Source organism: Oryctolagus cuniculus, chromosome 12 (assembly GCF_964237555.1).
Source record: "Oryctolagus cuniculus chromosome 12, mOryCun1.1, whole genome shotgun sequence".
Lineage (NCBI taxonomy): Eukaryota > Metazoa > Chordata > Mammalia > Lagomorpha > Leporidae > Oryctolagus > Oryctolagus cuniculus.
In genome coordinates, this window is record NC_091443.1 from 18,736,583 (window position 1) to 18,749,746 (window position 13,164).

A 13,164-nucleotide genomic window follows, 5' to 3' on the forward strand; every position below is an offset into this window, starting at 1 on the left:
TGCCTGTTGGGAGAGAGAGATGGCTACTTAGGAACCATCCTGGCTGCCTGGGTAGCTGCCAGCGTTGCTGCTGCTGCCGCTGGCTGTCAGCGGTCGCCAGTGGCTGTCCTGCAGGGGGAGAGGAGCCTCAATTAGGAGGATACCCTTCCCAGGGTGAGTGCTCTGAACTTGCCCTTCCTAGGGTGAGCGCTCTGAGCTTGCCCTTCCTGGGCTAGAGATTTCTCAGGGACTCTCCAGACAGGTAGAACGCCACGTCTTGGGCATCGTCCCTGGGTGCTGCTGTCTGAGGTGCGTCTGTTACACACGGTGACCTGATGTTGTGAATTCAGTAAGTTCTTCTTTCGTCCTAGGCCTTTGGATCAGGGCCTCTGTTACTGTTTCCGGCCTGGTTTTATTTGCTAAGCTTTTATGGCGTGACGTTGTCCTTGTGTGCAGATATGTCCATGACAGCATTCTCTCTTGGGTGTCACTAGTTGAGAGATTGAAATACTGAAATACAGCTGCTTTGTCTTCCTTTATGAGTAGAAGGCGAGTCACGGGCCTTCAGTTCATTTTGCACCTGCAGGTTCTACCGTGTTGCCCTTCTGCTTGTTGCAAGATGCGTTATTTAGAGGATTGTCTTACTACCTGTTCATTAAATGTTATGTTTCTTTAACTCTGGATGGAAAGACATGCATCTGTATAATTTAAAAAATGTTTTTACTTATTTTCACATATTTGAAAGGCAGAGTCACACACACACACACACACACACACACACATAGCAGGAAAGATAGAGACAGATAGACAAAAGGAGAGATTCCCCCAATCACTGGTTCATTCCCCAAATGCTTGCAAAACCAGGACTGCACCAGGATGAAGTCAGGAGCCCAGAACTCCATCCAGGTCTTCCACATGGGTGGCAGGGACCCAAGTACTTGAGCCGTCACCTGCTGCCTCCTGGGGTGCTCATTAGGAGGAAACTAGATCCGGGGCAGAGGCAGGACTCAAAATCCCAGTGCTCTGATCTGGGATGTGGGCATCGCAAGCAGCAGCTTAACTGCTGAGCTGCAGTGCCCACCCCTGTCTCATTGTTCATCCGTCCATCCACCCATCTACCTGCCCTTCCCTTCATTCACTTAACAAATACTTACTGAACATGGTTGGTGGCCAAGCACTGTGCTTGTCACTGTGATACAGCAGGGGACAAGACTGTCCTTTCTTTATTCAACAGTCTTCCCATTTCTGGGTCAAGCTTCTATAAAATACATTATCTTACCTTAGGAAAGATGATAATATTTTTTGGCTACTGATTTGTGATAATGGTTTCATTGATACTTGCAGTAGGGTACAAGTGACATATAACTAAAGTGCTTGACAAACTACAAAGTGATTACAGCTGACAGAAGAAGGAGAATGAAAGAATAAGGCTAGACTCACAGAGAGTCCACTCCTCAAGACCCATCTTCTTCCTGTCTTCCCTGCAGTTATTGGCACTTGCGTTCTCCACAGCTGTCACTCAGACTTGCTGTGCGAGTTCTCAGACACTGGAAGTGACAGCCAGTCGAGGAGTTGCTCTGTGCTGGGGGATGAGGCAGGAAGTACCAGAAGGCCTTCCCCTTTCCTCCCACGTGTAAATCAGACCCCTTCTTGCTTTTGTGCGCCGCTCAACAGGCTGTGTCTGGAGAGAGTTTTCCTCGATTCTCTTGTCTTGCTTGGGCACTTCAGGGCACAGAGGGAGAGAATGAAGGCGAGTGAGTCGGGGAGCGGCTGTGAGAGGTGTTCACCCTCGCAGTGACCTCCAGGTCACATCATGATGGCCACCAGCTTCTTGCTGGCCCAGGCTTGCTTAGGCACAAACCTCTCTCTGGAACAGAAGGTTGGAGTGAGGTGAGATCCTGTTCATGGTTTATGGTTCTGTGCTTTACGGAGGTGGTGTCCTCTGAAGGTGGTGAGGACCACGTTGAAGTGCTCCATGGTGGTGGCAGTGGTCAGAGTACAGTGATGTTATGGGTCAGTGTCGTGTTGTCACAATGATTCCAATGATAGAAGCCTCCCGGCTTTGTGGGGACGTAAGAGAATGAGCAATGATTTCATGATGCTTCAAACATGAAGATGCTGGGGCCGGCACTGTGGCACAGTAGGCTAAGCCTCTGTCTGCAGTGCTGGCATTCCATACGGGCGCCAGTTCAAGTCCCAGCTGCTCCACTTTGAATCTAGCTCCCTGCTAATATGTCTGGGAAAGCAGTGGAAGATGGTCCAAGTGCTTGGGCCCCTGCACCTGCGTGGGAGACCAGGAGGAAGCTCCTGGCTCCTGGCTCCTGGCTTTGGATCGGCGCAGCTTCGGCCATTGCAGCCATCTGGGGAGTGAACTAGCCAACGGAAGACCTCTCTCTGTCTTTCCTTCTCTCTGTTTGTAGCTCTGCCTCTCAAATGAATAAATAAATCATTTTTAGAAAATGAAGATGTGTTCTGTTTAGCCTCGGGCCAGTCCTGTCTGCAGGGAGAAGTTCAACAGAGCCCTAGATGGTCTCGATGGTCCCTGGGAGCTCTTGACATAATCCAGTCACCATCGTTTTTCCTCTCTCCAGCCTCCTCCGCATCTCTCTCTTACTGGAGTCCCCGCTCCTCTCTGGAATTAACTCCTTCCACTCAGTCAACACCCTTCCTGGCCCGCTCTTCATCCCCCACACTCTGTGGCCCTGCCAGGAAGGTTCGCTGCTGGCTAATCTCTCTGTGCCTCACTTCTCGCCCCCACCCCGCCCCATGCCTGCACACAAGCACTCAGTGTAGCTGGAGGAAGCCATCTCAGCGGGTCTCACTTTAAATTTAGGATGTTGCATCTCGAGTGGGCCACACGGGCTGCCTGGCGCTCCTACCGCATCCCCCTGAGAATTCACTCGCCCACTCTCCCAGGTGACTTTCATGCTTTGTCCTCTAGTCTCCAGACCACCACCAGTTCTGTTTCCCTTTCCATTTTTGATTTGAGAAAATAAAAAGAAATATGAAGGGCCAGTGCTGTGGTGTACTGGGTAAAGTCATTGTCTGCAGTGTGGGCATCCCATATGGGCACTGATTTGAGTCCCTGATGCTCCACTTCTGATCCAGCTCTCTGCAATGGCCTGGGATAGCAGTAGAGGATGGCCCAAGGCCTTGGGCCCCTGCACCCACGTGGGAGACCTGGAGGAAGCTCCTGGCTCCTGGCTTTGGATAGGCCCAGCTCCAGTTGTTGTAGCCATTTAGAGAGTGAGCCAGCAGATGGAAGACCTCTCTCTTTCCTCTACCTCTCCCTCTTTGTAGCTTTGTCTTTCAAATAGATAGATAAATAAATCTTTAAAAAATAAAAATATGAAAGTAAATTTCTTTTTCTTTTCTTTCTTTTTTTTTTTTTTTTTGACAGGCAGAGTGGACAGTGAGAGAGAGAGAGACAGAGAGAAAGGTCTTCCTTTGCCGTTGGTTCACCCTCCAATGGCCATCACGGCCGGTGCGCTGCGGCTGGCGCACCATGCTGATCTGAAGGCAGGAGCCAGGTGCTTCTCCTGGTCTCCCATGGGGTGCAGGGCCCAAGCACTTGGGCCATCCTCCACTGCCTTCCTGGGCCACAGCAGAGAGCTGGCCTGGAAGAGGGGCAACCGGGATAGAATCCAGCACCCTGACTGGGACCAGAACCCGGTGTGTTGGTGCCACAAGGCGGAGGATTAGCCTATTGAGCCGCGGTGCTGGCCTGAAAGTAACTTTCACATACTCCTATCACACCTGTGGTTTTTTTTTTTTTTTTTAGATTTTATTTATTTGAGAGGTACAGTTACAGACAGAGAGAGGGAGAAACTCAGAAAGAGGTCTTCCATCTGCTGGTTCACCCCCCAAATGGCTGCAACAGCTGGAGCAGAGCCAATCCAAAGCCAAGAGCCAGGAGTTTCTTCTGGGTGCAGGGGTCCAAGTACTTGGGCCATTTTCCACTGCTTTTCCCAGGCTGTCCTCAGGGAGCTGGATCAGAAGTGGAGCATGAACCGGTGCCCGTATTAGATACAGGTGCCTCAAGCGGAGGCTTAGCCTGCTACAGCACAGCGCTGGCCCCTCACCACGCTTCTTTCTATACCTGTGCTTGTGTCCGTACCTCTCCTATTGCAGTGGAGGGTGTCCCTGAGCCAGCCCTGCCCTGGATGCCAACCTTGGACAGTGTCTACGCTGTGCTGGGTTGGGTGCTAAGTACCTATGTGTCCACTGAAGTGATCCTCACAGCAGCTCCCGAGGTAGGACGGATTCTAGTTTTCCAGGTGAGGAAGCTGAGACATAGCAGAACCCGGTGCTTGTCCAAGTCGCGTGCCTGCGGCGTCTCAGGATACTGCTCTGGCAACTTCGTCTCCCCTCCCGCATTGTCAGTGCCCCTCTCTAAGTGGTCGTACCCATCACTGTAGGCAAGTTCTAGGGTCTCCTGTTTTTTTTTTTTTCTTTTCTTTAAAGATTTATGTATTTATTTGAAAGTCAGAGTTACACAGAGAAGGAGAGGCAGAGAAGGAGAGGCAGAGAGAGAGGGAGGGAGGGAGGGAGGGAGGGAGAGAGAGGGAGGGGTACAGAGGTCTTTCATCCGCTGGTTCACTCCCCAGATGGCTTCAATGGCCAGAGCTGTGCTGATCTGAAGCCAGGAGCCAGGAGACTCTTCCGGGTCTCCCACACAGATGCAGGGACCTAAGCACTTGGGTCATCTTCTACTGCTTTCCCAGGTCATAGCAGAGAGCTGGATTTGTAGTGGAGCATCCAGTACTCGAACTGGCGCCCATATGGGATGCTGGCACTGCAGGCGGTGGCTTTACCCACTACGCCACAGTGCTTGCCCCTAGGGTCTCCTATTTTAAGAGCCAGTCCTTGACCTTCTGTCTTCCTTTAGTTATGCCCTAATATCCATGTTCTATTTTTAAAAGCTAAATTTCTGTAAGAATTTACTACATTTGCTGTATCTACTTATTTTTTAAATGCTTATTTGTCTGTTTTATTTGTGAAGTGCATGGATAGATACACACACACACACACACACACATATCTTTCATCTGCTGGTTCACTTCCCAAATGCCTTCAATAGCCAGGGCCTGGCCAGGCTTAGCTCCTACATAGGTGGCATGTACCCAAGTACTTAAACATCACTGGCTGCCTCCCAGGGTGTAGCAGGAAACTGGTATTGACAGTGGTACTGCAACTCAAACCCAAGCAGCCATCCCAACTGGTAGGACAAAACACTTCACTGTGCATCTACTTCTTTTATAATTCATTTTGCACCACTCCAGCCTGACTTTTGTCCCTATCATTGCAAGGAAATGACTGTTGCCAAGATCACTAATGCCCTCCCAGTGTCAAAGCCAGAGGGATATTGTCTATTATTGAGACCCTTAGAAATGTTTTATCTATCTATCTATCTATCTATTTATTTATTTTTGCCTTCCTTGACAAAGTCTTTGTGGGTTTCCTGTCACCTCTTTGGTCACTTCTGCTTCTCCCTTATCTGTGGTGGATTTCCCAGGGCTCTACCGGACTGTGTCCAGCCTGGTGATCTCAGCTACTGTCAAAGCTTTCAACATTATTTCTCCGTTGACTCTCAACTTTTTATCTCTAGCTTCCAGCATTGGGATGTCATCACAGGTATGGTCATCACAAGTAAAATTCCTGGTTCTTTTTTTTTTTTTTTTTGGACAGGCAGAGTGGACAGTGAGAGAGAGAGACAGAGAGAAAGGTCTTCCTTTTCCGTTGGTTCACCCCCCAAATGGCCGCTACGGCTGGCGCGCTGCCAGGTGCTTCTCCTGGTCTCCCATGCAGGTGGAGGGCCCAAGGACTTGGGCCATCCTCCACTGCCTTCCCGGGCCACAGCAGAGAGCTGGACTGGAAGAGCAGCAACCGGGACTAGAACCCAGGTGCCGGCACTGCAGGCGGAGGATTAGCTTAGTGAGCTGCAGTGCCGGCCAAATTCCTGGTTCTTTTCTTTATCGTTAGCTCCTGTTTTCAGTCATGTGGGCTCTTCCTCTTTTATCTGACATCCTAATTATCAGCAGAACTCTGCATTTGGTTTACATCCCAGCTCTGGCCATCTCTCCCCCTGCCCTGGGCAACGCCCTATTCCAAGGCACCGTCACCTGTCCCACGATTTCAGACAGCCTCCTGGTATGTCTTCTTGCTTCACATCTTGCTCTGATAAAGCCCTTCCCCACCTTGGGGCCAGAGTCAAATTTGCCCCCGCCTACTTCCTCCTGTCTCATTTCCAGTATTCTCGCTGTCCCTCCCCTCTCCCGCCCAGTCATTGCCGTTGTGTGAACACAGCAGGCACACACCTGCATCCAGGCTTTTGTTCTTGCTGTTCTTTCTGCTGGGAAGGCTCTTCTGGTGGATACTGACCTAAATTAAACAAGTGAATTGATTTTTTTTTAATGGTTTCTGCTCAAACTTTATCAGAAAGGCTTTTCTTAATCTCCCCATCTAAAATAACATTGCCTGGCATTTTCTGTCTTCTTGACAGCTGTAATCAGAGTTTAAGGTTATCTGTCTGTTGGTGTATCTAGGTGTTTGCTGTATGAGTGGCATATCGGCTCCATGAAGGAGGAGACACTATTGCTCCATCCTTCGGGCCTGGCACAACACCTGTTAGGTGCTTATTGAACAGTCATTGGACTTTTGGAATGGTGACAGGTATTAAATTCTACAAGGTTAAAGGACATAGAGTGCAAAAAGATGAAAACTAATTTTTTTTAAGTTAAAAAGAAAACCCTCCAAGTACTAGAAGGGAAGGGGTAGGTGTGGAGAAGACCGTTTAAAGGTAGGAAAGGAGAGTCTTGGAATTCTTGAGTGACTTTAGTGTCCCTCCTTCCTTCTCGTTTCCACCTGCAGGCAGAGTTCCTTAATTCAGGAGCTGCTGTGTTGACCAAGGCGAGAGACGAGGCACTCGGAGGGGCCTCAGAGGGGCATCCCTGGGGGGGGGGGGCTTGAAGTGTTCCCGGAGGATCAAAACTGGTGAACTAAAATGACATTGGGACTCTGCGGTGCCTTTGAGTCATAAATGGCAGACTGCGAGTGTTAACTCCTGCGGGGGTGATGATGGTCACTTCTTCAGGCGTTGCTTTCCCGGAGTCCTTGGGAAGTGTCCCCTTTCCCGTGTAGACTTGGACTGGGAATTCTGATGTGGTTGTTGCTGATTTCTTCTGTCACTCCTCCCGGGGAGAACGGGCGCCAATAAATGTTTAATGGCCCCTGGAAAACAGGAAGGGGATGTTTTATTTACTTGAAAGGCGAAGAGAGAGAGAGAGGGAGGGAGGGAGCGAGGGAGAGGGGGAGAGAGAGAGAGAGAGATCTTAGATCTTCCATCCTCTGGTTAATTCCCTAAATGACTACAATAGCTAGGTCTGGGCCAGGCCAAATCCAGGTGCCAAGAGCTCTGTCTAGGTCTCCCACATGGATAGCAGGTACCCAAGTATTTGAGCCATCCTCCACTGCCTTTCCAGGTGCATTAGCAAGGAGCTTGATCAGAAATGGAGCAGCAGGATTTGAACTGGCTCTCTCATATGGGATGCTGGTGGTATAAGCTGCAGCTTATTGCACAGTACCAGAGTGCTGGCACCAGAGGGGATGTTTTCTGCCCTTGGAAATGCAGATACAACTTTAATAACAGTATTACTTGTACCTTGACTCCCAATAAACATAGCACATGATATTTATCTGACATACCTGTGAGTGCATTACCTTGGAAAACTCATATTGTGTGACTTTGGTTATAAAAATTAATTTTAAAAGGCCAAGCATAATTATTTTGTGACGTTAGCATCATTTCAAAGATTCCTGTGTTTGAATATGCAGCTCACTCTCTGTGTTCATGTTTTCCTTTGATTTTTTTTCCTAGAGGGAGATGAAGATGAAGATGAAGAGGATGAAGATGAAGATGAAGAAGAAGAGGAAGATGAGGAAGAAGATGATGAAGATAAAGACACGGACGCCCTGGATGAGAGCTTGGATGGTGACACTGAGCTGCCAGGGTTTACTGTCCCTGGCGTAACGTCCCAGGAACCGGGCTTCGCGCAGGACAACGTGGGCCCCTTGGAGGGAGCCACCTACCAAATGCCAGATGCCATCGAGTGGGAGCAGCAGAATCAAGGCCTGGGTAGGTCATGCGTGTCTCCCTTCCCCTCCTCTCCCTCTGCCAAGGTGGGTGTTCATCTGGGAGAAAGTTGTCAGTTATTTCTTGGATGAATTCCCGTTTATCATCCTGATAGCCAGGCCCTCGTCTCCAGCTGCTCGTCACGAGCTTGCTTACTTGGCTTTGGGAAGGAATCCCATTTTCCCTTCCCGTCTCAGGCTTTTGGAGGCTTCCAGATGGAGAGGGCATGTGTGACACCGGCCCACTGAACAAGCAGCACCGATGAGCCTGGGTCAGATCATGAAAGCACCTGCCACAGTATCCTTGTAGAATCTGTTCGTTAGAGGAAGCTCCGCCCTCACTTCCGGATGAGCATTTGGCAGTCCCAGGACTTTCCTGTTCATTGGCAAACACGGTCCCATTCCAGCAGTCTGAGTGCTGAGATAGTCCTGTGCTTTCTTTTGTGCATGGCCCGTGTTTGTAGGAGCCACTCCCAGGATGCGCTGGGCTTGACATACCTCTTCCTGTCTCTCCCCTATGTTGGAAGAGACCCTATTCAGTGCTAAGGGACTCTCGAGGCCCTACTCTCTTGAGCTAAGCTAAAGTGACCTCTTCTCCAAAGAAAGCCCGCCTCTGAAATCCTTCTTCTTTGATGCTGGGCCTGTTGATACCCTCGTTGTGGCTGTTGTTAGCTTAGCATCATTGACTCCGTTCTCTGCATCATGGGTTCTGCATCCATCGATTCAACCACCTGCAGATTGGAAATATTAAAAAAAAATTCTAATTAAGCTTAGGAAGATTGCATCTGTACCAAACATGTAGAATTTTGTTGTTATTATTCCCTTAACAACACAGTGTGATAACATTTGCAGCATATCAGGTATTATAGAAGTAATCAAGAGATGAGTTAAAGCACATGGAGGGATATCTGTAGGTTCTATGCAAATTCTACATAGTTTTATATAGGACTTCCTTGCACAATTCTGGGATTACCAGGCTGTAGGTTGGCATCAAGGTTGTATTTGAAGTACAGCAGGGCTTTCCTGTGGCTAGGCATTTGATACAGAAAGAGGATAATAAGGATGGGCTTCCATGCAGAAGACAGGCACACGGTGTTACTAATATGCATCAGTATTTGCTGAATTACTTTCTGGACAAACTCAGCATGGTTTGGTGATAAGCATTTTAAAAGCATATCAAATGAAACTGATAAAATCTTATAAAGGGTATGAAGATATCATTAACAAACACAAAATAATCTGAACATTGATCTGTGAATAAGTCAACAAATATTGGGTCTGAAATATTCCTGTTCTACACAGAGATGTTCAAAATAAAATACAAAATACAAGCAGCACTTAATATAAAGCAGATTAGAACAAAGACAAAAAACTCTTAGGTGGTGATTTTATATTATGGGAGTATCATGTACAATGAAATAGTCTTTTTTTTTTTTTATTATTTGGAAGATGGAGTGATAGAGAGGGAGACACATACCCAGAGACACAGAGAGAGATCTCCATCCACTGGTTCACTTCCCATAGAGTAGCAACTGCTGGGGCTGGATGAGACTGAAGCCAGGAGCCAGCAGCCCCATCCACGTCTTCCATGTGGGTGGTCGGGACTCAGGTACTTGAGCCGTTGTCTGCTGCTTCGCAGGCACATTAGCGGGGAGCTGTATTGGAAGCAGCGTAGCTGGGACTTGAACTGACACTCCAGGTATGGGATGCCTGCATGGCAAGTGGCAGCTTAACCTTCTGCACCACAATACCAGCACCCCCCTTTTTAATATTATTTTTTTCTCAAAATTTACTGTTTCCCCAGATGTCTCTTACCTTTTCCTTGCCACTTCTTTTCCCAGTGAATTCATTTTATCAACGTGATGTTAGCCTTGTAGCTTGCCTAGAAACCAAAGCAAGGGACATATCTTTGAAGTTGTCCTTTTTCCCCACTATGGGAAGACTGAGTGGTGTCTGGGTTTATAATTTGATTCACCTACGAACCTCTTCTGGAGGGACAGGAGTGTCTTACAGTATCACAAGTATTGAAATTCTGGTTCAATATTAATTGAACAGTTTCTTAAATACTTGCAGGTTAGGTGAAATAGTAGAAAACCTCTGTTCTTTGTGATAGATTTCGTAGTAGATAGAAAAGTGACTCCCCTAGCTATTCTTGTCCTACTCTCTGAACCCTGGATATGGTTTGCTGATATGATTAGTGAAAGATCTTGGGATGGGGTGGGGAGGCCTCATTATCTGAATGCCCAGGGTAATCTCAAAGGTTCTAGTAAGAGGGAGATTGCAGGGCTAGAGCCAGAGAAGTGGAGGTGATGATGGCAGTGGAGGTCAGGGTGATGTGGCCCTGACCCAAGAACTGCTGGCGGAGAATCAGATAAATAAAGATTCTCCCGCAGGGCCTCAAAGGAGCACAGCCCTGCCAACATGGATTTTAGCCAATGGGACCCATTTCAGACTTTTGACCTCCAGAGCTGTACGGTTTTACATTTTGGTGTTTTAAGCTGCTGTATTCATGGCGAGTGGTTCCAATAGCAATGGGAAAGTAATACAGATTCCCCCAGGTACTTCCTGAGCTGCGTCGGTTTGCAGGCAGAGCTGCATGGTGGCTGTTGGTAGAGCATGAACAATGTAAAATGCAGTATGGTTTTTTCCTTAATGAAGCAATAAAAATACCAACATTGAAACCCTTTAAAAATAATCTTATTTAATATAATAATACTTTAATTGGCCATCTGCTGCCTTCCTATTTTTGACCGAGTTATTTTATTTGTAGATGATCATATCCTTTTTTATAATATGAATGATATTCCAAGGCAAATGCTAAAACCCACATAAAACTTTCTAAATGAACAGATTGAGGTGGGTAGTTGGGATTGATTAAAAATAATACCGACTCGGAATAGACTGTGGTCTCATTTCCTGGGAAGGAGCAGAGCAGAGTGCAGATGCCTTACCTCAGGCAAGGCAGTGGATGCGTGGCTGCGAGTTCTGAGCGTCTGTTTTTGGCACTGTCACACACTCGTTGCTTTGGTGGGAGGGAGCTCAGTGTCTTGATCCTGCTGCGGACAGTGTGGCTGCGGAGTTGGCTTTGTGTCGCAGGAATGAAAGCTCCACGTGATGACTGAGGTGGACTGACTGACAGGTGAAGTGCTAAGAGCATAGAGGAGGTTCACATAGGCAGAATCCATGTCTTCTTGGAGCTGATAGGTTCATTTTTAGATTTATTGGCAAGAACCTGTACAGAGAACAGACACTGAAATTTTTTACTTATTTGAGAGAGGGAGGACAGAAGGGAGACAATGAGAGAGAGAGACAGACAGACAGACAGAAAGACAGACAGACATAGACATATCATCTACAGGTTCATTCTCCAAATCCCAAATACTTGCCATAGCTGGGGCTTGGCCACGTGGAAGCTGTGAGCTGGGAACTCAGTCCGGCTCTCCCACGTGGGTGGCAGGGATCCAAGTACCTGAGCCATTATCTTCTGTCTCCCAGGGTGCACATTAGCAGGAAGCGGGTAATAGGAACATAGCTGGACCTCACATGTAGGCCCTGTGATGTGGGATGCAGGTTTTCTATGTGCATCTTAACTGCTGCGCCAAATGCATGTCCCAGGAGAGTAGACATTGTGACTCAAACCCATATTGTAACCCATTTCTATAGTAAATCACTCAACTATTCATTTTAAAGTATAAAATCAATAGGACCAAAGTTGAATCAACATATCCATTTCAATGTTCAGACACACTTCCGATATAATCAATACCTGGTGATTCTTTCCTCTTTAGTTTCCGTATCTGTTAGGTTGCCATCAATTGTTGGAAATAGGAACTCCAACAAATAGGTTTACAGAGTAGAGATGTACTTTATCTTAAAACAAGAAGTTCAGGGTCCAGTGAGATGGCATAGCCTGCAGTGCTGGCATCCCATATGGGCAGCAGTTCCAGCCCCAGCTGCTCCTCTTCCAATCCAGCTCTCTGCTATGGCCTGGGAAAGCAGTGGAAGATGGCTCAAGTCCCTAGGCCCTACACCCACGTGGGAGGCCTGGAAGGGGGTCCTGGCTCCTGGCTTTGGACCAGCCCAGCTCTGGCTGTTGCGGCCATTTGGTGCATGAGCCAGCAGATGATTCTTTATCTCTGTAATTTTTTCTTTCAAAAGAAATAAAAATCTAAAAACAAAAACAAAAACAAAAACCCCAAGAAGTCCAGAGATGAAGCTCCTGTGTCTGTTGACTCTGCAGCTCAGTGGTCATCAGTGACCCAAGGCTTTCTATTTTTTAAATCTTGCTGCACTGTGGTGTGTGGCAATGACCTTGCCCTCAGGCGGCCTTCCTCCTGGCGGCAATGGCTGCAGCAGTTTCAGGGGCCACATCCAGACAAGGCATTGTCTAGAGAGAGAAGACAGCTGTTTTCTCACTGTGCTGCCTACTTACGATAGAGAAGGCCTTTCCAACGATTTCTGGTAGAATTCATCTTGTCCCTAATTGGTTGGGGCTAGGACACCTGCCTGTTTCTAAGCGATCATTGGCAATGGCAATGAGATCCCTTGGTTGTTGGGATGCGTGTCAGTCACCCATCACTCATCACATCTTGTATTTTCCTGTTGTCTGTTCTCTAAGAATCCCCTGACTCATCCTGTTAGCAACTTTATTTTAAACCCAAAAGTAGTCAACAACTTTGTGGAAAAATGCAGTTAAGAGATAGGTTTATTTTGGTGCAAATATGTTTAAGATCCACATATACCAGGGGTCTTTATTTTTTTAGATTTTATTTATTTATTTGAGAGGTAGAGTTAACACACAGTTAGAGGGAGACACAAAGAGAAAGGTTCTCCATCCATTGCTTCATTCCCCAACTGGCCACAACGGCCGGAGCTGGGCCCATCCAAAGCCAGGAGCCAGGAGCTTCCTCCAGGTCTCCCATGCGGGTGCAGGGGTCCAAGTGCTTGGACCATCTTCTACTGCTTTCCCAGGCCATAGCAGAGAGCCGGATTGGAAGTGGAACAGTTGGGACTCAAACTGGCACCCATCCAGGGGTCTTTAAAAGGTTTATGGAA

The 13,164-nt window shown here is 47.7% G+C and overlaps 1 protein-coding gene across 1 annotated transcript in view; it reads left to right on the top strand.

Annotated features, from left to right (window-relative positions):
* The window catches only part of ARMH4 (armadillo like helical domain containing 4), a 159,663-nt gene that overhangs the window by 52,620 nt on the left and 93,879 nt on the right, over positions 1-13,164 (top strand). The window contains exon 5 of the mRNA XM_008269710.4: positions 7,856-8,113. Coding sequence (XP_008267932.2) covers positions 7,856-8,113 — 258 coding nt within the window. The remainder of the gene's footprint in view (positions 1-7,855; positions 8,114-13,164) is intronic.